The sequence below is a fragment of the Lynx canadensis genome, chromosome C1, assembly GCF_007474595.2.
Source record: "Lynx canadensis isolate LIC74 chromosome C1, mLynCan4.pri.v2, whole genome shotgun sequence".
Taxonomy (NCBI): domain Eukaryota; kingdom Metazoa; phylum Chordata; class Mammalia; order Carnivora; family Felidae; genus Lynx; species Lynx canadensis.
In genome coordinates, this window is record NC_044310.1 from 72,750,706 (window position 1) to 72,772,133 (window position 21,428).

The 21,428-nt window shown below is 34.0% G+C and overlaps 1 protein-coding gene across 1 annotated transcript; it reads left to right on the forward strand.

Annotated features, from left to right (window-relative positions):
* The first annotated feature begins 591 nt into the window (after positions 1-591).
* On the forward strand, positions 592-20,738 carry LOC115521844 (calcium-activated chloride channel regulator 1-like). The gene is given in 14 exon segments (XM_030327314.1): positions 592-750; positions 1,762-1,902; positions 2,100-2,247; positions 2,605-2,713; positions 4,950-5,130; positions 9,147-9,374; positions 10,167-10,391; positions 12,800-12,977; positions 13,822-13,922; positions 14,279-14,503; positions 14,793-15,063; positions 15,832-16,002; positions 16,538-16,777; positions 20,398-20,738. Coding segments are annotated over 14 exon segments (2,718 nt in total).
* The last annotated feature ends 690 nt before the right edge of the window (positions 20,739-21,428 follow it).

Genomic DNA, 21,428 nt, shown 5'->3' on the forward strand with positions numbered 1-21,428 from the left:
GTAGCCATCACAGAAGGTAACCAAAAACCCATTTTCCTCTTGATCCATAGTTGTCCCTGACTACTGTGATTATGTCACTCTCATCTACAGGAAGAAGGTAAACCCTAATTCATTGCCACTCCCATTCCAGTTCCTTCATTCGTTTTGTTTTGTTTTGTTTTTTAAACAAACGTTTTTTACCTGCTTTTTCCTGGAGCTTCTTATTTCACTTCCTCATCCTTCCATAGAGTGCTTTTCTATAAAAAGATCCCAGGATTTGACAATTTCTTGATGATGAGGATGATGACGATGACTAACCACCATAATGAGAATGACAACTACACAATATAAGGAATTACTCAATTCGGTGAGTACTTAACACTTAAGCTGTTTTAGAAAGTATGATAAATGTGTTCAGCATAATCTCCATTGCTACTTAACAACTTAAATCTTTAGGATGAGGAAGTAAGATAAGGAAGTTCATCAATATGTTTTAGTAATTCATCATGTTATATTTATGCAAATATTTTGGGCTAGATTCAAATTCCTGAGTTAAGGACATACATAAATACTCTCCTTGCATTTCCACAAGGTTTATTGTAACATGCAAAAATGGTGCTCAGTCTGTATGCTATTCTATTCCTAGCTTTACATCTCTTGCCTGGAATGAAAAGCTCAATGGTACATTTAAATAAGAATGGATATGATGGCGTTGTCATTGCCATTAACCCTAGTGTACCAGAAGATGAAAAGCTCATTCAAAACATAAAGGTAAGAGAGAAAATTTTATTATCCACTTATTTTAATTTCAGTAAGTATTTTCCATCCATGTTGCCAAGACACATACACATGCTCGCACAGAGTTGTAACTTTCCAAAATTGCTTTGACAGTAGTCATCATTTATGTAGTATGTATGTAAACTGTCAAGATTAATATTTGCTTAGTTTAAGTATGATTTAGCACATATTATTAGTCATTCCCCTAATAAATTATTAAAAGGCCAAGCCACAATATTTTTTCAACTTGTTTAACAGAAAGACTTTAGAGCTAGTGGAGAATTCTTTCCAAGTTTTACCTTTATAAAGTTACTTTTTTGTTTAAATAGTTAACCTACACTGAAGTGCTAGATTGTCATTATACATTTTTTCAGTTTTCATACTTGTTCAACTCTAAAACATTTTAAAACTTTGATGTATTTGATTTTGAAGAAAATATTGGATATTCTTTGAAGTTGATTTACTTCTTAATTTTATTGGGATTAGTCAGTATAATAAAACACTTTATATATATAGCATTTTAATATATACTATCCCTTTTGATCTCCTCAATATCCCTATGAGGTAAATTATTACCCTTGTTGCATAAGGGTAACACAAAATAAATCTAGCAAAGTGGTTTTTTTCAATTAACAAGTATAAAATCTACTAAGCTTTAAACTTTCAACCCGATTGTAAGCACCTCTCTTTAATTAAATAAGCAACTTGCCAACAGGCTCCAAGTCTTTTATCACCTTTATATCTCACCCAGAACTCTTATGCCCCTCTCCAATCCATAACAGTGAATGTAGGTCTGGATAGGTAGAAAATAGCATTGATTTTTGAGCATATGGAAATGAGGAGTTTACAGAAAAAGAGACGGAGTAAAATTCAACGTATTTTTCAATTAATCTTTGCCAAAATATTTGGAGAAAGGGAGCTTAGATTTGCTTCTTCTTGTTTGTATATATACTTTCATGCTTATTTCACTGTGAAATTGTTACAATATATTTTTAATTTCTGCAGGAAATGGTAACCGAAGCTTCTACTTACCTATTTCATGCCACCAAACGAAGAGTTTATTTCAGGAATGTAAGCATTTTAATTCCAATGACCTGGAAGTCAAAATCTGAGTACTTAATGCCAAAACAAGAATCATATGACCAGGTAGAGTATTTTATCTAGCTCTTACATTGCTTTTTTCTTCCTGTGCTTCCTAAAAATTAATACTCAAATTTTTTTTAGTAATTCCTAATCACTACTTTAGTAATTAAATTAGAAATATTACTTGTCTTAATTGAGATAGAATAAATCTTTGTTTCTAGCACTCTTGTGATGTTTTGGTTTGTTCCTCTGCTTTTTAGGCAGATGTCATAGTTGCTAATCCTTACCTAAAATATGGAGATGATCCCTATACACTTCAATATGGACAATGTGGGGAAAAAGGAAAATATATACATTTTACTCCAAACTTCTTGTTGACTAATAATTTGCCTATCTATGGGTCCCGAGGTAGGGATAGCTATTTTATTCTTCTACTTGTATTTCCGTTGGAAACAAATGTAACACTATGATTAATATTTTTAAAGAATTAAAAAGAGAGAAATAAGTACTGATTAATACCTTTGTCTGGAAATATAGTAGTTATGTTTAACATAATTACACTTCTTTGTGTGTCTGTCAATAATAAATTTAGTCATTCATTGATACTAACCCATTTCAACATTTTTGATCTAATGAAAGGTGTCAATCTCTAAAGTTCTTTGACTCAATGATGCTATGGATATGGGGTAGGGAGACGTAAATTACATGGACACTGTATTAAAATATTGCAAATATAAATTTATGAATGGCAATATTCTTTTATAGGCAGAGTGTTTGTCCATGAGTGGGCCCATCTCCGATGGGGAATATTTGATGAGTATAACGTGGATCAGCCATTCTATATTTCTAGAAGGAACACTATTGAAGCAACAAGGTATCATTGTATTGAACAAATTTGTTTTCAAAACTTTTCACTTATGACTTCTAAATTTTCTATACTTGGCAAACAAAGGCTATCTTGGTGATTGAATGTTCATTTAGTTAATTGCAATATCCAACCTCGCCCAATATGTATATGTCCAAATATTTCTGGGGATTCTACCTAGGAATCAAGATCAATCAGGAATTGGGACTCATTTCAGTATTCATGGGAATTGTACTAAAATATGTTATTGCCAGAGGAGAAAGGAAAAAGTTGTAGCCTAAACCTTGAGATATCTGAGAACTGGAGTTCAAGTTTCTACCCAATCTTTTATTTTTCCCAATCTTTTATTCCATTTGATTCATAACTCTTTAAGGTGAATCTGTTTCATGGAACTCAGTTAACCTACTAGAGCTTCATGTTATATATATTTTATTTTTCATTTAATCTTAAGCTGAAAAAAGTACTTTTCATAAGGATAAGTGAGTAAATGACTTTTGAAACACAAATATATTATTATTATTATTATTATTATTATTATTATATTCTTTAAATATAAATATAATTCTGGGTAGATCTAGACAGGTCCTATTAAAAAATAGATGAGATATTTAAATACGGAGTATTTAAAGAGTATTAAAGAACAATAGAGGGGTGCATGGGTAGCTCTGTCGGTTAAGCATCCAACTTTGGCTCAGGTCATGATTTCACAGTTTGTGAGTTCAAGCCCTGCATCAGGCTCTGTGCTGACAGCTCAGAGCCTGCAGCCTGCTTCAGATTCTGTGTCTTCTCCTCTCTCTGCCCCTCCCATACTCATGCTCTGTCTCTGTCTCTTAATAATAATAAATAAACAATAAAAAATTTTTTTAAATAAAGAACAATAGACATCAGTGTAACTGGAAATAAGTCCTTGGGATAAAAAAAAAAAAAAACATATTAGAGAAAAGAGGTGTGAGAGAAACATGCCTCTCCCCATATCTTTCATGTTGTTTGCTTTATCCCCACTAAGCTGCCTGGATTCTCATGCAGACAGGGTTCTCATGCCATGCAACTCCTCCCTGAACCACCTCCCTTATCTAAACAATGTTTGTTCATTCTTCCAGACTCAGTTTAAACGTTTTTTTCCCCAAGGACCTTTTGCCTCTCCCAACATTTGGGGTCATATGTGAAAGTATCCCCAAGCAGTACACATGGGTTTCTCTCACACTGAGTAGCAGTGGTCTGTGTAATTTTATTTTCCACACTAGACTTTAATATCCTTGAGGATTTTTTAATCCCCTAGCCTTGGGCCTGGCACAAAGTAAAAGGTAAACAAATGTATCAAACAACAAATTTTTGATAAGTCAATGAAAAATGAGTAAGTTTTCTTATCAGTCATAAAAAAAGATATGAACTCCAACTGTGTGCCAGGTACTTTTGAGGCAGTGTAAGTTTAATTTTCAGGCTTACTCTAGAGCTAACCGTCTTGGAATATATGACTCACCATCTTCTTTAATTCTTATAATACCAAAAAATATATCAAAGTAGATTAATATCATGACACGTAATATTAATGCAGAATAAAAGTAAATACTACAGATAAACAGGCATTCTTTAGAATCTTTTACACATACCCCATCTCCCACTCCTTGCCAAGGACTTCACAATTATCTTACTTATCATAAAGACTAAATGGTTTGTTTGAATGCACAAGCATTTCCATGTAGGGTTTATTTTTATTTCTTCCTTCAATCTAGCTCAATGGTTTTCAAAATGTAAATTTCAAGATGCTATAAACACAAAACCACATGTGGTTTTGTACGTATGGTACACACGCATATATGTATATATGTACACATCTATATAGCAATATTTGTGTGTGTGTTTCATACATAGAAATTTAAGAGGGTTTTCAGCATAATGTTGACTCCCTCATTCCCACTATGAAGCAACTCCTCTATATCTCTTAACTCATTTAATCTTTACAACATCCCTATAGCTTAGGAATTATCTTTAGCTCAAGGTCACACAGATAATAGACCTATTGGTCACATTAGTGAGCAATGAATGTTAATAAATATGAAATGGAATCATTGTTCTTGTTGACAACAATTGTAAATAGGGGTAGAACACTGTGCCTACTCTGTCAAAATGAAATGTTTGTCCATGATCTATAGCAATTATCATTAAGGAAAGATTTTAGGATGTTAGTCTTTTTTCGTGATTTCTGGTCTTTATATGTAAATGTAATTTAATTCTTTCATCACAGATGTTCAACTCATATTACTGGCATTAATGTGGTTTTCAAGGAATGTCAGGGAGGCAGCTGTATAACAAGGCCATGCAGGCGTGACTCATTGACAGGGCTGTATGAAGCAAAGTGTACATTCATCCCAGAAAAATCCCAGACTGCAAAGGACTCCATAATGTTTATGCAAAGTCTCAGTTCTGTAAGTACCTTCTTTTTCTAGTGTCACAAAGGAACACTTCAGGAAAAAGCATTTATGGAAGCTGGATTTAGAACTATGAAATTATGTATACTAACAGAAATGAGGGAGATCATGCAGACAATTAATTAATGGCCATTTTCTCCAGCCTGTGTCAAGGTGTGTCTGGAAATGAGTCCACCTTTTTTTATTAACCGGTTTCTCTTCTTCACAAGTAGAACTGTACCCTTTTCATTGATGTCACACAATTTCTTACAACATCCCTTCTTTCATTTGACTTCCATGGATTTGTGTAGTTCTAGAACTATAACCTTACTCTTAATTCTCTCTTCTAAGTGCTGGTCATACTACTTTCCTAAAGTAATTCATTCTATAGCTTTGGAAATGTACTGGCATTCTAGATTTTCTATTACCTTCACACTAAAGTACATCAAGCTATTGCAAAGTGATATTGTGCAAATGTACATGGCTCTACATAAAAAATTAAGGGAAAATTTCACAATTACCAGTCTGACCAATTATAAAATATTAACAAAATAATTCAAGTTTTAAAGCTAATGTTTGACCTGAAATATCTGGTTTCAATGTATAAAACGTGGCAGATAAGAACAGGTGCCTTGGAGTCAGAAAGACTTGATATCAAAATGCAGTCGACCATTTTCAAACTGGGTCATTGTAAGCAATTTGCTGAATCTTAGATTTAGTTTTCTCTTCTCATAAATGGGAATTATAACACTTCATGATGTCATTGTTGTTAGGTTTATAAGAGGCAGTATAAATAAAGCATTATCATGGTGCTCAGCACAAGGTGAGTACAAAATAAATTTTTAAAGTTTTGTTGTTTTAACGTATATTTGGATAATAGTCAATTGTCTCTTACCCTAGATATGTCCAGTCTCAATTAATGTAAACATATACATATTATAGTTACCTAATGAAAGTTTCTAAACATGTAAAAAAGATTTTTAAATATGAAAGTTATCAAAAACAAATCAAAATAAAGCATACCAGCTCTAGAAAGTAAGACTAACTTATTTAAAAGAAGTAAATTTCAATATACTAAATCACTAGCAACAAATACTTCCATGGGTAGAGGTTGGAAAGACCTATTATTTCCAATAAAATTTAAAATTGTTTTAGAGCCTATGGCATTAATGATGAAGAACTTGAGTAAAAATAAAGATCTGATATTTTCTTCTAAAACTCTTTTTTTTTTTTAAAGTTTTTTTTAACGTTTATTTATTTTTGAGACAGAGAGAGACAGAGCATGAAGGGGGGAGGGGCAGAGAGAGAAGGAGACACAGAATGGGAAGCAGGCTCCAGGCTCTGAGTCATCAGCCCAGAGCCTGACGCGGGGCTCGAACTCACGGACCGCAAGATCGTGACCTGAGCTGAAGTCGGACGCTTAACCGACTGCGCCACCCAGGCGCCCCTCTTCTAAAACTCTTAAATGAACTCAATTAGATATTGAAGTAGAAGTTGTTTTCCAGTCTAATAAAGCTCCCTGCTGGAAATAGTTGGAACACAAGCCAAGAAAATTCATTTTAACCTGCTGAATCTGGATCTGCAAAGGCTAGCCAAAGAATTCAACATCCAAATAGACATCAGATCAGGTGACACAAGAGGATAATTGGAATATGTACTGTCTGTACCAAGCTATAAATCTCAAAAGCATCTGTCAAGGAGATAACTCATGCTGCCTACCTGAGACATAAATAATAATGAAAAATATCATGTAGCTGAAATATGGAAGGCATTTAATTATATAAGCCATGTCTCAGAGATAAATGCTGAACATCTTGTCCAGAATAACACTAATTTCTAATTATCATAACATAGATTAAACGAATTGCATAGCATCTGTATTCAAGGCATAAACTCAGACCCAAAAGAGATATGATTTGAAATACCGAATGCTCAATTCCATGATTTCCTTCCTTGAAACTTCGAATCCCACATCATGCCCAACACTGTGTTAGGAGCTGGAAATACAGAAATAATTAAAGATAACTGTTCCTAAGTGACTCAATTTAATGAGAAAGGTAGAGATATAATAATACATACAGAGAGAAAGATTTATGAGCCAAGTTCTGTGAGAGCACAGCAAACATCAAATGGAGGTCAGAAAATGGTTCCTAAAGAGATGAAAAAAAATTGTATTTGAAAAAGAATGAGTATGAATTTGCCAAAGCAGGAACAGGAAGGGCTATTTTAGGGGGAACAAAAGTTAATAAAAGCAAAGAATGGGAAAAAGTTCAGGGATACCATGCATGATTACACAGTTGAGCACTGCCCAAATTATCTGCATCATGGTCACTAAAAAGTTTAACATTTATTGGACTAATTTTCAAGTAAATAGCTGTTGAAACAAAATAAAACAAAACCAAAAAGTTGGAAACAGTTCCTTTTCTAATTTGCACAAAATCTCCTGTCCCTTTTCCCACTTGGGTTAGCAGAGACCCTTGTGAAAATTTCTAGCATACTCTAAGAACAGGAAAAAATTCAGTGTGGTATAAGCAGAGCATGGTGAGCAAGGACCAGGAAGCCAGATTGAAAGAAGGAACTGGGACCTACAAAGCTAAGGTGTTTGGATTTTATCTAACTAGTTTCAGACTGGTGATATGATCAGCTTAATTCTTTCAGGAAGATAACCATACTAATAGTGCAGGGGAAAATAGAGTGAGATGATTGAGGAGGTAGAGAGACCAGTCAGAAGGCCATGGCGGTAGGCAGATAAAAGAACATGAAGTCTGCAAATAAAGGCAGTGGCAGTGGCAGTGGCAGGGGAAAGAGGGCCCAGATTTGACAGGCATTTCATTTCGGCAAGACTTGCTTCTCAGTCACCACTTTGACTGACACTGTGTTTTTCTCCCATCCAATAAACCCCTTCTGGGAAATGTAAATCATTCTATAGTAAATGTAAGTCCTCCATATGAGAAGGAAAACAAAATCTTAAAACTTAAATAAAAAGTATTCAAATTTAATAATTTAGTTCTAAACTTGAGCTTACATCTGGACACTATATCGGGAGGGCATTTTTAAATTTATAAAAATATTTAGGGGCGCCTGGGTGGCTCAGTCGGTTGAGCGACCTACTTCGGCTCAGGCCATGATCTCACGATTTATGAGTTTGAGCCCCGCGTGGGCTCTGTGCTGACAGCTCACAGCCTGAAGCCTGCTTCGGATTCTTTGTCTCCCTCTCTCTCTGCCCCTCCCCCACTTATGCTCTGTCTCTCTCTGTCTCAGAAAAATAAAAATAAATTTATAAAAATATTTCTAATAAGCTGAGGCTTATTGCAAGATGAATTCCTTCCTGAATGCTACACTAGCTTATGGGAGAATTTTTCCAAGTTACAAAGTTTTCAAAACTTGGAGGATTTTCACAGATTCAATAGTAAGGAAATATCATTTGGCAGAATTACTGGATACAACTCACCACTTGCAACTGCAAGAAAAGCAATCACATTTCCTCATTTTCTCCCTATATTTTCATTACTTTGTCAGGAGTATTATTTTATGTCAGAGTTCACTGGAGCCAGTAACAATCCAGTTTGTTAAAATATCTGTTCTCAAGTTTTTTGGTCAACTATAAAGATATAGAAAACACTTGGGCAATTAAAGAAGGTCATTTTCTTTATCCCACTTTTAAAGGGCAGCTAAAAATCACTGCAAATCCAATCCCTTTTCCATTAAACTAATTCAAGCTTGAGTCACCCAGGAGTTCAGAAGGGAAAATAAGAAGTTAGCTTAAGCAGTGGGAGTCACCACACTCCCCCCACTTCTATGATCTCCCTACACCTAAAAGGATCACCAAAAAACTTTCCAGTGATGGTTTCACCTTGCTTCCTCTCTACTGAGGTATGCAAAATGGATGTCAGATTGTTAGATTACAGCATAATTTTTAATTGTCAGGAGGTGAAATCTGTGGAGGATGTATATGGAAACCAGCTGCATATTTGGAATGGAAAGTAGTGATTACCAATTATTATAATAGTGTCTTCTCATCGATTTTTTTCCAGGTAACTGAATTTTGTACAGCAGAAACACACAATATGGAAGCTCCAAACCTACAAAACAAAATGTGCAATCGCAGAAGCACATGGGATGTAATTAAGGATTCTGATGATTTTCAGAATGCACCTCCCATGACAGGAACAGATTCACCACCTCGTCCTACATTTTCATTGCTGAAGTCTAAACAGCGAGTAGTCTGTTTGGTACTTGATAAATCTGGAAGTATGGACTCAGTAAGACATTTATTTGTTAGCTCTCTTAAATTAAGTATTTGAGCTACTAGAAACATAATTTAATCTTAGGTTTAGTTCTACTAAACTAAAATATATATTTATTACTCTAAGTTTAGTACAGTGATTCTATCTATATGAACAAGTACTAGAAGATAATACACTAAAATGAAAATAATTGTTATGTGAAGATAATTGGAGTATGGATTATGTTTATTCTTTAACTTTTAGGCCTAACAAACTAGAAACAATGTAAATGGACAAAAAAAATTTATACATACTGCCACCATTGAACATATGTCATTCCAGTCATTTTTCTGTTAGTGTATTTGTTTTTCCTCAAAAATGTTATATTTTATATAGTATAATATGATTTTTTTACTTACTATACCTTGAACACTCTCTATGGAAAAAATGATTTAATGATATAATTTTTAATGGTTGTATCATATACATATACTGCAACTTAGTCAAATAACCTCCTGTTATTGGACATTTTAGAGTTTTCAACTTATTAGTGTTAAAAATTATGTTGCAGTGAACATCTTTGTATGCATTTTTAAATTATTTTCTTAGCAGGAATTCCTGCATATAAATAAAACTGTTAAATAAAAAGGCATAGATTTTAAAGGCTTTTCTAAGCATAACATAATTGATTTTTAAATTTTTTCTTCAACATTATTTCTTCTTAATAAAATAAAGGAGTTAAATTCTAAAATACAGTAATCAATTTGTCTTTCACCAATCTGTTAAGACTTGAGACTCAGAAGTTATGCAGACATCTTTTTCTTACAGGAAGACCGTCTCTTTCGAATGAATCAAGCAGTAGAACTATACTTGATTCAAATTATAGAAAAGGGATCCTTGGTTGGGATGGTCACATTTGAAAGTTATGCTACAATCCAAAATTATCTAACAAATATAACCGATGAGAATGCTTATGAAAAGATCACGGCAAACCTGCCTCAAGCAGCTGATGGTGGAACTTCAATTTGCAGTGGTCTCTCAGCAGGGTTCCAGGTAAAATAAAAATGCTTTTCCAAATACCATTTGCCATTTACCATTGCTTTTCTTTTTGTCCCACTATCTTTTAAGAAGGGTCATGAGCTCACAGGGCCCTTATCTAAATAATTTATAATATCTAAATAACATACCACCTGTGGTTTACAGCTGGAGCCTCTCTGAATGTGATCATTCCACCAGCACACTCTTGAGGTACTGAGTTGCAATGGGAGTGGTTAAATAAGGGGGAAAATCCAGTGCACACATAATCACCGTGATATCCTTACGGAGCTCCCCATTTCTTTAACACAGCCACAGCCTGAACTTCTATGAGTGGACAATAATGCTGTGGCGGAGACTGTGCAGGGAAGAGGGAATTTAGCAATATTTCTATGTTATGGATAAAGAAAACCTTAGTTCATCGAGTTAAGTTGACAATTAAAAATCACAAAGGTAGAGGTAGTTCCTCAAGCAGTATAGGACCAAACCCAAGATACACAGGTAGAAGTTTAAAGAAATGAAAATTGTGGAATAAAATATTGGGAGAAATTTTTGAGCACTTTATTAAACTGCCTTTATGGTATACATTTGAATTTCTTCCAACCTAAGATAGCCTCTATCTAAGCTTATTTATTGTCATTTTTTTAAGTTTATTTTTATTTATTTTGAGAAAGAGAGAGAGAAAGCAAGCAGGGGAGGGGCAGACAGAGAGGGAGACAAAATCCCAGTCAGGCTCCGCACCATCAGCACAGAGTCCTATGCGGGACTCAAACTCACAAACGCGATATCATGACTGAACAGAAGTCAAGAGTCGGTCGCTAACTGACTGAACCACCCAGGTACCCCAATATCATTTTTTAAGTCACAAAAACTTCGCTTCACTGATCCTCCCATTGCTTCACCTGAAAGTGGAGATTATTACTCTTTTCCAGGCCACTAACTAATACCATCTCTCAGCTTTCTCATAGAGTCTATTTTTTATAAAGCATATCAGTTTAAGGATAAACACATGCTCTGAATTTAGACAAACCTAGGATTCTGGCTCTATTATTTATTACCTAAATGACCTTGGGTAAGTTATCCACTCAGAAAATCTCAGTTTACTCAAATAAGGAAATGTGGAACACAATAATACCTAACTCATTTAATTGTGAGAATTATGTAAAATAAGTAAGTGCTCAAGAAAGGATTCCTATTACTATAATGGACATAATTCTTATCTATGTCTCTTTAGTTCAAAAATATGACAGTAATATATCTTGGGAGTGTGTCATAATGTTTGCACATATTGGTTGGTATGTTTTTCTTAATGTATTTTGATATACATCTTATGATCTTTTGACCACAGAGTCTATTGCTAAATAGATTATGTCAAATCACATTCAAAGTTATGAATACCTCTTAATTACTTTTATAATTAAACATAGCAATATATAAGCATTTTTTTAGATAATCATGATCATAATCATAATCACAATAGCTAAAATTTATTCAGCATATACTAACTACCTTATTGCCTATGTTAAATACTTTACATGTATGATCTTATTTATCCTTACCATTATGTTTCCAGTCAGGTATTATTACTACACCTATTTTGTACATAAGGAAACTGAGGTTCAGAGTAATTAAACATTGTTCTTAAGATCACATAGTAACTGGCAAATCTCGGATTCAAAACCTGTTCTTACCCCCAAATCCAAAAAGCTAATCACTACACTGAGCTATGGGGGGAAGGGGGTGGAGAACTAAACTCTAGCTATTCTATTTAGCAAATGGCAGAACGAGAATTTACTCCCAATTTGTCTGACTAGAGAGTTGAACTCTTACTAGAAGTCAGGAAAAGACAAAAACAAACAAACAAACAAACAAAACTTGTAATACTTGATAAATTTATAAACTTCCTACTTTATGTTGTTGGGTTTTTTTCCCCAGGAAATCCTGAGATCCTTCAATAATCAACTAAAATACATAAAAAGGCGTATCATTTAACTTTGCATACCTGCCTTTAGTCACGACTTTGCAAGTGGTGTCTAGTGTGCTGCCAAAATCACCTGGGTCATTTGCCTCCACCCCAAGCATCTCCTGGAAAACAATAATAACAACTAACATTCACTTAGTATTTACTATTTGCTAGGCGTTGTTCTAAGTGTTTTATTCTCCTTTCTTGGGTAGCTTGAATGTATGTTGAAAAGATTAGAAGAACGGTTAACACTCTGTCTTTGAAAACCTAAAAGACCATTTACACATTACACTTATTTCCATGCCAACTCAGCCTGGAACGACAATGCAAAAAAAGTTTCCTTTTGCCTACTCTGATGCATGGGCCTAAAGACTTCTCCAAGACTAAATAACAGGCTGATTCTTATTTTAAATTGATTTAGATATGACATTCTATAACTAACAATCTGATTTTTCACTACCAGGCAATTATCCAGAGTAACCAGAGTACTTCTGGTTCTGAGATCGTATTACTAACAGATGGGGAAGATAATCAAATAAGCTTATGATTTGAGGAGGTAAAGCAAAGTGGTTCGATCATCCACACTATTGCTCTGGGACCTGCTGCTGCCAAAGAACTGGAGACCCTGTCAAATATGACAGGTAAACCTTTGGAATGTGGCTTGAATAGAAAATACATTTTCAGTCTCTCCCATTCCAAGAGTTCTTTCCCCTTTAAACCACAAAACTGCTGAAAATTTTCCTATCCTAAAAATTAATCTTTGTCCCTTCCTTGTCCTTCTCTTTCAAATTAATCTTTCCTCTCTCCCCTCCCCCGCCACCTCTCTGCATTCCTACCTATACCAGTTTCTTCTAATATTAAGTCAACATTTACTGTCTTCATTCACTTCTCACCACTTTCTACCAAAACCACCAAATCGAAATTTCTTTCTCCATGGTTATTAATGACTTCTTCGACTGTGATTCCAAAATTCTTGCTCATATTTGTCATGTTCAACCCTACGGTCCAGGTTCAGATAGCCCTAATTCATAGAAGAAGAAATGGAATCCTACAGAGTACAAACAATTTGCCCAAGGCTATAGATAAAGTACTGATTACCAATTTTTACCCTCAGCAATCCATCCTTTTCCATTCCTTATACCTAAGTAATTTCTCTTTTTGTTACTTCCTATATTATTTATTTTCTCACTTAATTTTTACTTAATTCTAAATTGTCATTCTCTAAATTACTTTAGTATACTTTAGTCACAACAAAAAATAAGCAGCCAGTTCAAAAAATTGTCTTAAGTTTCATCTTTATAACATTATTGATTAGATCAGCTTTGTTACTGTGGCAGGCCCTTATATCTAATGAGTGATATAAAAACAATAATATTTGGCCAGTTCTTTAAGTTTTCTTCAAATTTTATTGATAACAGCACAAGAACAAGTATGATTTTCCCAATTAAAATTAATTTTATAAAAGTAAATACAATTCCATTTTAGGAGGACATCGCTTTTATGCCAATAAAGACATAAATGGCCTCACTGATGCTTTCAGTAGAATTTCATCTAGAAGTGGCAGCATCACTCAGCAGGCTATTCAGGTTGGTATCTGAGAAAAATTACTTGCCTTTTCACATCTGTAATAAATCTCCATTATCCTAAATAGTCATCTCCTTCTGTAATAAATAATTTTTGCCTGAAAATATTTCAGGGGTAGAGAAAAACATTCTTACTGTTTTTCCTTTTTTTGTGACACTTATAGCCATCTTTTCTTTTGATTCTTCTATTATTTATAACTACAAATGCTTTTATTTGCAACATTCTTCAAAGTAATTATTTTACTGAAATCTTATACATAAATTTAGAATTACTCTGAACTGACAAAACTTTGAAATTTTATTAACTAACTTTATTAACAAATTTGTTCTCTGTGTTTTTTGTTTTATTTACATAACAGTTGGAAAGTAAAAGCTTGACTATTACAGGAAAGAAATGGATAAATGGTACAGTGCCTGTGGATAGTACAATTGGAAATGACACTTTCTTTGTTGTCACGTGGACAATACAAAAGCCAGAAATTCTTCTCCAAGATCCAAAAGGAACAAGATATGAAACCTCAGATTTCAAAGAAGATAAACTAAATATTCGGTCTGCCCGTCTTCGAATACCAGGAATTGCAGAGGTAAGAATATTCTTTTTTCTCCATGATTTATCAATCAATTTTGAGGGGAAAAAATGAAGATAACATGTACTACATTGTCAATATTAAAGCAGTGACAGATCATCTGTCATAAAAAAAAGAAGCCAAGTAGAATGGTAAGAGATTCATATCTATACTATTTACTAGCATATAAAATTGAATATCAAAAACCATTACTATTGCCCTGCTTAAATTTCTAAATAATTTTGTATTCCAAACAAGAATAGGAAAATACCACAGAAGCTCTCAAATAGATATGTTGGATTTTCAGACAGGTACTTGGACTTACCACCTTCTAAATAAACAAGCCAAATCTCAAGTGCTAACAGTGACAATGACTACTCGAGCAAGAAGTCCTACTACACTCCCAGTAATTGCAACTGCTCACATGAGCCAAAGTACAACACATTACCCTAGCCCAATGATTGTTTACGCACAAGTCAGTCAAGGGTTTTTGCCTGTTCTGGGAATCAACGTAACAGCCATTATAGAAAGTGAAGATGGACATCAAGTAATACTGGAGCTCTGGGACAATGGTGCAGGTAATAAGAATCTGCATCAACTTCCACTGAACCTAAAATCCTACTACAGTCAGGTAACTTAGAAATAACGTGAATGGGGGCGCCTGGGTGGCTCAGTCGGTTAAGCGTCCGACTTCAGCTCAGGTCACGATCTCACGGTCCGTGAGTTCGAGCCCCGCATTAGGCTCTGGGCTGATGGCTCAGAGCCTGGAGTCTGCTTCGGATTCTGTGTCTCCCTCTCTCTCTGCCCCTCCCCCGTTCATGCTCTGTCTCTCTCTGTCTCAAAAATAAATAAACGTTAAAAAAAAAAAAAAAGAAATAATGCGAATGAATCAATTTTAAGTAAATCAAATTTGATTTTAATGTTTTTAGTACTTTCTACCCAGTTATCTTGACCAGGCATAGATATGAGCACATTTATTTTCTTTACATCTTATGAACAGTTTTACTTGCCCCATGGAACATGAGTACAATTTTTCTCCATTTTCATTAGTGTCAATGTTTTGCATATGTTTCTTCCAGTTTACATTTTCCTTATTTTAAGATTCCTATATGATATAATAATAGATAATGTTAATTGAATACTTACTATGAATTACTTTTCCAAGGTTTAAAGGTTAGCAAGTAGCCAAGCCAGTCTTTGAACCCAAGCAGACTGATTCCAGGGTTCATGTACTTCTACTCATTTCCAAAATTATTGCTCACATTAGTGCTCATGAACAGTTAGGGCTGTCATTGTTACTCTGTTGAATGGCTAATTATTACATTTTTTTACATTGTATTATCTAGGTGCTGATACTGTGAAGAATGATGGCATCTACTCAAGATATTTCACAGATTTCCATGGAAATGGTAGATACAGTTTAAAAGTACACGCCCAGGCAAAAAAAAACACAGCTAGACTAAGTTTAAGACAAAAACAGAACAGAGCTTTATATATGCCAGGCTACCTTGAAAATGGTAAGTGTCATTAAGATCGAAATGTGTCATTTGTTTAGATAAGTTACATATGGCAAGCACTGAAATTATCATGTACTATGGAAAACAGAAGTATACAGTTATATATATAATCATCTGTGTATTTCAAAACCATATTCATGTTAATAGACCTAACACAAGACTATGCTTCCAATATGTTTTGTTTACAACCCCCTCAGTTCATTTCATTCACATTGAAAAAAAAATGACTGAGCACCTCCCTAGGTGACAACCACTGTGCTAGAGGGTTGAGCTACAAAGCTTTATAAGACACGATCCTTGTCCTCAAAGGGTTTACAGTTAAGTAATAAATACAGATATGTTAAGAGATAGTTCTAATATTGTCTAATGTCTCCTCAACTTTTAAATGACACCAATAAAACAAGCTTTTTTCACTAAAAGCTGTTACTTCTCAATGTCTGCTATCAATCAATATTAACCCTCTACAGCTGCAAGATGAGATTACAAGATAAAGAAACAGCATTATGAAAAGTCACAAAATTACTTTTTTTGGCAGGTAAAATTGTACTGAACCCACCCAGGCCTGATGTCAATGATGACATGGCAGAAGCTGAAGTAGAAGACTTCAGCAGACTAAGCTCTGGAGGGTCATTTATTGTATCAGGAGCTCCTCCTGCTGGTAGTCATACTCATGTGTTCCCACCCGGTAAAATCACAGATCTTGAGGCTAAGTTTAAAGGAGATCAAATTCAACTTTCATGGACTGCCCCTGGCAATGTCCTTGATAAAGGAAAAGGTAAGTTTCAAATTATGTTTTAAAATATGAAAAAGAAATCCCTTTGGCTTTCATCTGCTAAGAATTTTCTAATGTCCTATTTATAAATAACATGTATAGAGTGTTTATTATGAGCCATTACTCACCTACTTTCAGATGGAAAAATTGAAGCTCCAAGAGACAATGAACTGGCCCAAACTATTTCTATGTTTAATAACTTGGAAATCTAACCCGCTCTTTTCAATTCTGTTGGGTCAAACAGCCTCTCACAATATGAATTGTCTTAGAAATGACTTTGAGAAGACTGCTCACACCTTTCTGTTGCATTTTCTTCTCCCTAACAAAGAAAAGATTTTCTAAGTGTTTATGTACTTGTATAATTTTATTCATTGATCTTTTGTTGAATTTTCAAACACAGTACTAAGTTCCTAAGACATAATCCCTACTCTCAACAGTCAGTTGAGTGCAGAAGACACTTTCTGCAAGTAATGGCAGTCCATTGGAAGGCCAGAAACTCCTGGTTGGGGGTTCAGATCACAAGGTATATCATAACTTCCTAGGGAAGACTATCCCTGACCTAACTTTTAAAGAATGAGAAAAGTTAGCCAAGTTAAGTGAAGGTGTCCCATGGAGAGAGAGGATCACATGCAGGGAAACTCACCAGTTAGAAGAGACTTGGCCATGGACTTTGAATAAAGTTGAAAGCTGAAATAGCTCATTCATTCAAAGTTCCTTCTAATAAATTGCCCTCATTTCTGAAAGGTAAGGAACTTTTATCTATACTTTAAACTGAATTTAATTAGTATTTATTGAATGCCTATCATATTCCAGTATTGTGCTAGACTAGTAGATTCTTATGAGATAAAGCCAATCTTGCTATTTTCCCTTTAAGGTTGGAAAATTATCAATATCAATATGAGATAAGGCCTCTCAAAAGAAAAGATGCTTTTTAGTCTTTCATTTCCTATACAGCATTTTTCAAAGCTGTATTTCTTTTTATCATATTACATAAGGAAAAAATCATTCCTAAAAAAACAAAGGAAACATAGAATATGCAAAAAGAGCTCTTTTGTACTTCAGTGTTGAAAACTTTTATCATGACAACTTCTGAAATATATTAGTTTTTCATGCTATGATCCTTAAAATTATGGCAGAATAAAATTTAAAAAAAAACCTGCACTGAAAAAGCCACAAATAAAATTACCTGACCAAATGTTTAGTTCCGAATTGAATTCAGTCAAGACCAAGTCTTCAGTTCAAGATTGGGTTCATAATGCTGATTATAGGAACTAAAAGAAGGAAGAATGCATTACATATGGACACTGGGAGAGAAAGAACTTCACTATGTTTAACCACAAATGCCTAAAATTAGGTGGACCTAATCTCTATCTTTCCTTGTGACAAATAAGAAGAGGTTGTAGTTGCTATCAAATGTTAACCATCAAGCATTGCAAAAGAAGGTAGTAGCAGTATCTCATTCTTAAAGAATAAATGAATATCTACATAATCTCCAATGAAGTACTTAAATTCTCAGGGACCCAATTTCCATATCTGTCAAATATAAAAATCACTAGGTGACCTAGAAATATTAAAACAAGTTGATGTAATTCTAATATTTTATAATTCTCTAATTCAATTATTTTGGGCATCAACTTAATAACTATATTGTTGGTCAACAAGAGGTCAAATACAAACCCAACACTGTGCCACATACTCTAGTTGATAAAAAAAAGGAATGTAAAACCTACTCTTTGTCCTCAAGAATATAATCAAATTAAAAAGATAAATTGAACCTCCATAAAATAATATGGAAAACTCCATTCTGTGCAATAGGAATCATCTGAGTGGATAAGATATGTGAACAAGTCTTCATGAAGACATTCGGCTTCCTGTTGGGCCTTGAAGAATGAGTACAATTTGCATAAGTAGGGAGAGGGAGGCACATTCAGGGAGTCAGACCAAATAATGTGATCAAGTTCAAAAAAAGCAAGAATTCATAATAAAATATCTGAATTAAAAATAAAGGTTAGATAGATAGATAAACAGACCCACCTAATTGGAATGCAAGGTATATGTGAAGAGTAGTAAAATGGATTGATCAGGCCTATTACCAAAAAACTAGAATGCTAAGACAGAGGGTCTGAATTTTTATTAAAACCACTAAATCGAAGTTATTCACCACACACTTAAAACACCTTCAACATTTCATGATAAAATAGTTTTCACTTCAAACAAAGACATGTGATGTTCTTACTGTTCATGGCATTTTGGAATATGAGAATATATTTTTATATTGATAGCTCTGGTAGATCTCTAAAAGCATTTGGGAATAAAAAAATATGTCAGGATCTTCCTTTCTTTTCTTGACAAAGTAACAGTTATAATAACTAATATTTCAAACATTTAGGTCCCAGACACTTTGCTAAACACTTTTCATGCATTATCTTATATAATTCTTACCAGTCAAGTACTAGGCATTCAATAAATATTTAAATGAATTGAATGATTGAATTTCCATTTTATACATAAGAAAACTGAAGGTAAAAAGGTTAAATATATTTTTCTTTGTTACACAACTAGAAAGTAGTAGAATTGGGGTACTAACCAAAGTCTGCCTAGCTCTTAAGCACATTTTAACTAGTACACATTCTAGCCTCTCTTCTTCCTTTTGCCCTTTATCCTTATCCCTGTCCTCCATACTACTGATGTCTACTCTCCCTTCTAGTCCTTCCTTTCAGCTTAATGAGAAATAACACAGATGTGGAATACTGGATGTCTTTCCTAGACTTGAGCGTTATTGTGTTCCTTGTTCTAAAAATAGATTTAGCTCCTTATATTTCTATTTCTTAAAAAAAACCCTAGATTTCATTTTTTAGTACTATATGATTTTGAATTAATTTTTTGTGATTAGATAACTAGATAAAAACTGCTCGCATATTTGCTTTTTTTTTTTTTTAATTCTCAAGTTAGTTAACATACAGTATAGTTTTGGCTTTAGGAGTAGAACCCAGTGATTCATCACTTACATATAACACTCAATGCTCATCCCAACAAGTGCCCTCCTTAATGCCCATCAACCATTTATCCCACCCACCCCCAGCCCCCATCAACCCTTAGTTATTCTCTGTATTCAAGAGTCTCTTATGGTGTGCCTTCCTCTGTGTTTTTATCTTACTTTTCCTTCCCTTCCCCTATGATCATCTATTAAGTTTCTCAAATTCCACATATGAGTGAAATCATGTGATATTTGTCTTTCTCTTGACTGACTTATTTCGCTTAGCATAATGCACTCTAGTTCATCCACATTATTGCAAATGGCAAGATTTCATTCTTTTTTATCACCAAGTAATATTTCATTGTGTATATATACCTCACCTTCTTTATCCATTCATCAGTTGATGGACATTTGGGCTCTTTCCATAATTTGGCTATTGTTGATAGCACTACTCTAAACATTGGGGTGCCCCTTCAAATGGGCATTTTTGTATTAAGATGGAATGACCAGATAAAATCTACATCTGCAATTTCTATACCCAAATCCTAGTGTGTGTTTCTGATAGGCCCCTAAATGTAAGACAGTGTGGTGGTAATACGGCATCCTAGTGATTTTAATATACATGAAATTTCTATTTGTTTTGCAGCCAACAGCTATATTATAAGAATAAGTGAGCATTTCCAGGATCTCCAAGAAGATTTTGACAATGCTGCTTTAGTGAATACTTCTAGTCTGACACCTAAGGAGGCTGGCTCAATAGAAGTTTTTGAATTTAAACCAGAACCTTTTAAAATAGAAAATGGCACCAAAATCTATTTTGCAATTCAAGCCATCCATGAAGCTAATCTCACTTCAGAGGTTTCTAACATTGCACAAGCAATCAAGTTTATTCCTCCACAGGAATCCAGTGTCCCTGCCCTGGGTACCAAGACTTCTGCAACCAGTTTGGCAATTTTAGGATTAGCTGTGGTTTTATCTATATTTTAAACTACAAAATGTATTAGAAATAAAATTCAATGTTATACATACTCGGTTAACATTTATTTAGAACTTAATTTGCAATACTTGTTTATTACAAAACTCTGTGTAATAGAAATGTACAAAAGTTGTAAATTTCCTGTTTGAGTTTATTAATAGTGATTAGTTGTTAAATGTAAATCAAAATGAATATACCATTTCCTATCTTTGAAAAATCCATTTATTAACTCAATATAAAAAGAAAATGCATATTTTACTTAAGGGTGTTTTAAGAAACATTTTCAAAGTGCGTTACAAATTAACCTGATGTAGTAACAAAATAGAATTTACCTAAGCCCTTTGAAAAAAATGTATTTATCCACAACAGGAATAATTTTATAGCAGAATTATTTAGGCTTTATTCTTGCTTATGAATACTTCCTGTTTACATAAACTATAGGAAACATCATAATAAAGTTCTACTTATATCCTGAGACCATTGTTAGGTCCTAAGAATATCATCACCATGGTGCCCCATCAGGACAGGGATTTTTTTTTCAATGCTATATCCTCAGCTTTTAGAATGTCTTCTACCTGACACATAGTAGATATTTTGTTAAACAAAATTAACAAATATAGGGGAGTACAGGAATAGGCAAAATGGGTAAAGGGGAGTGGGAAATACAGGCTTCCAGGTATGGAGTAAGTCATGGGGGTAAA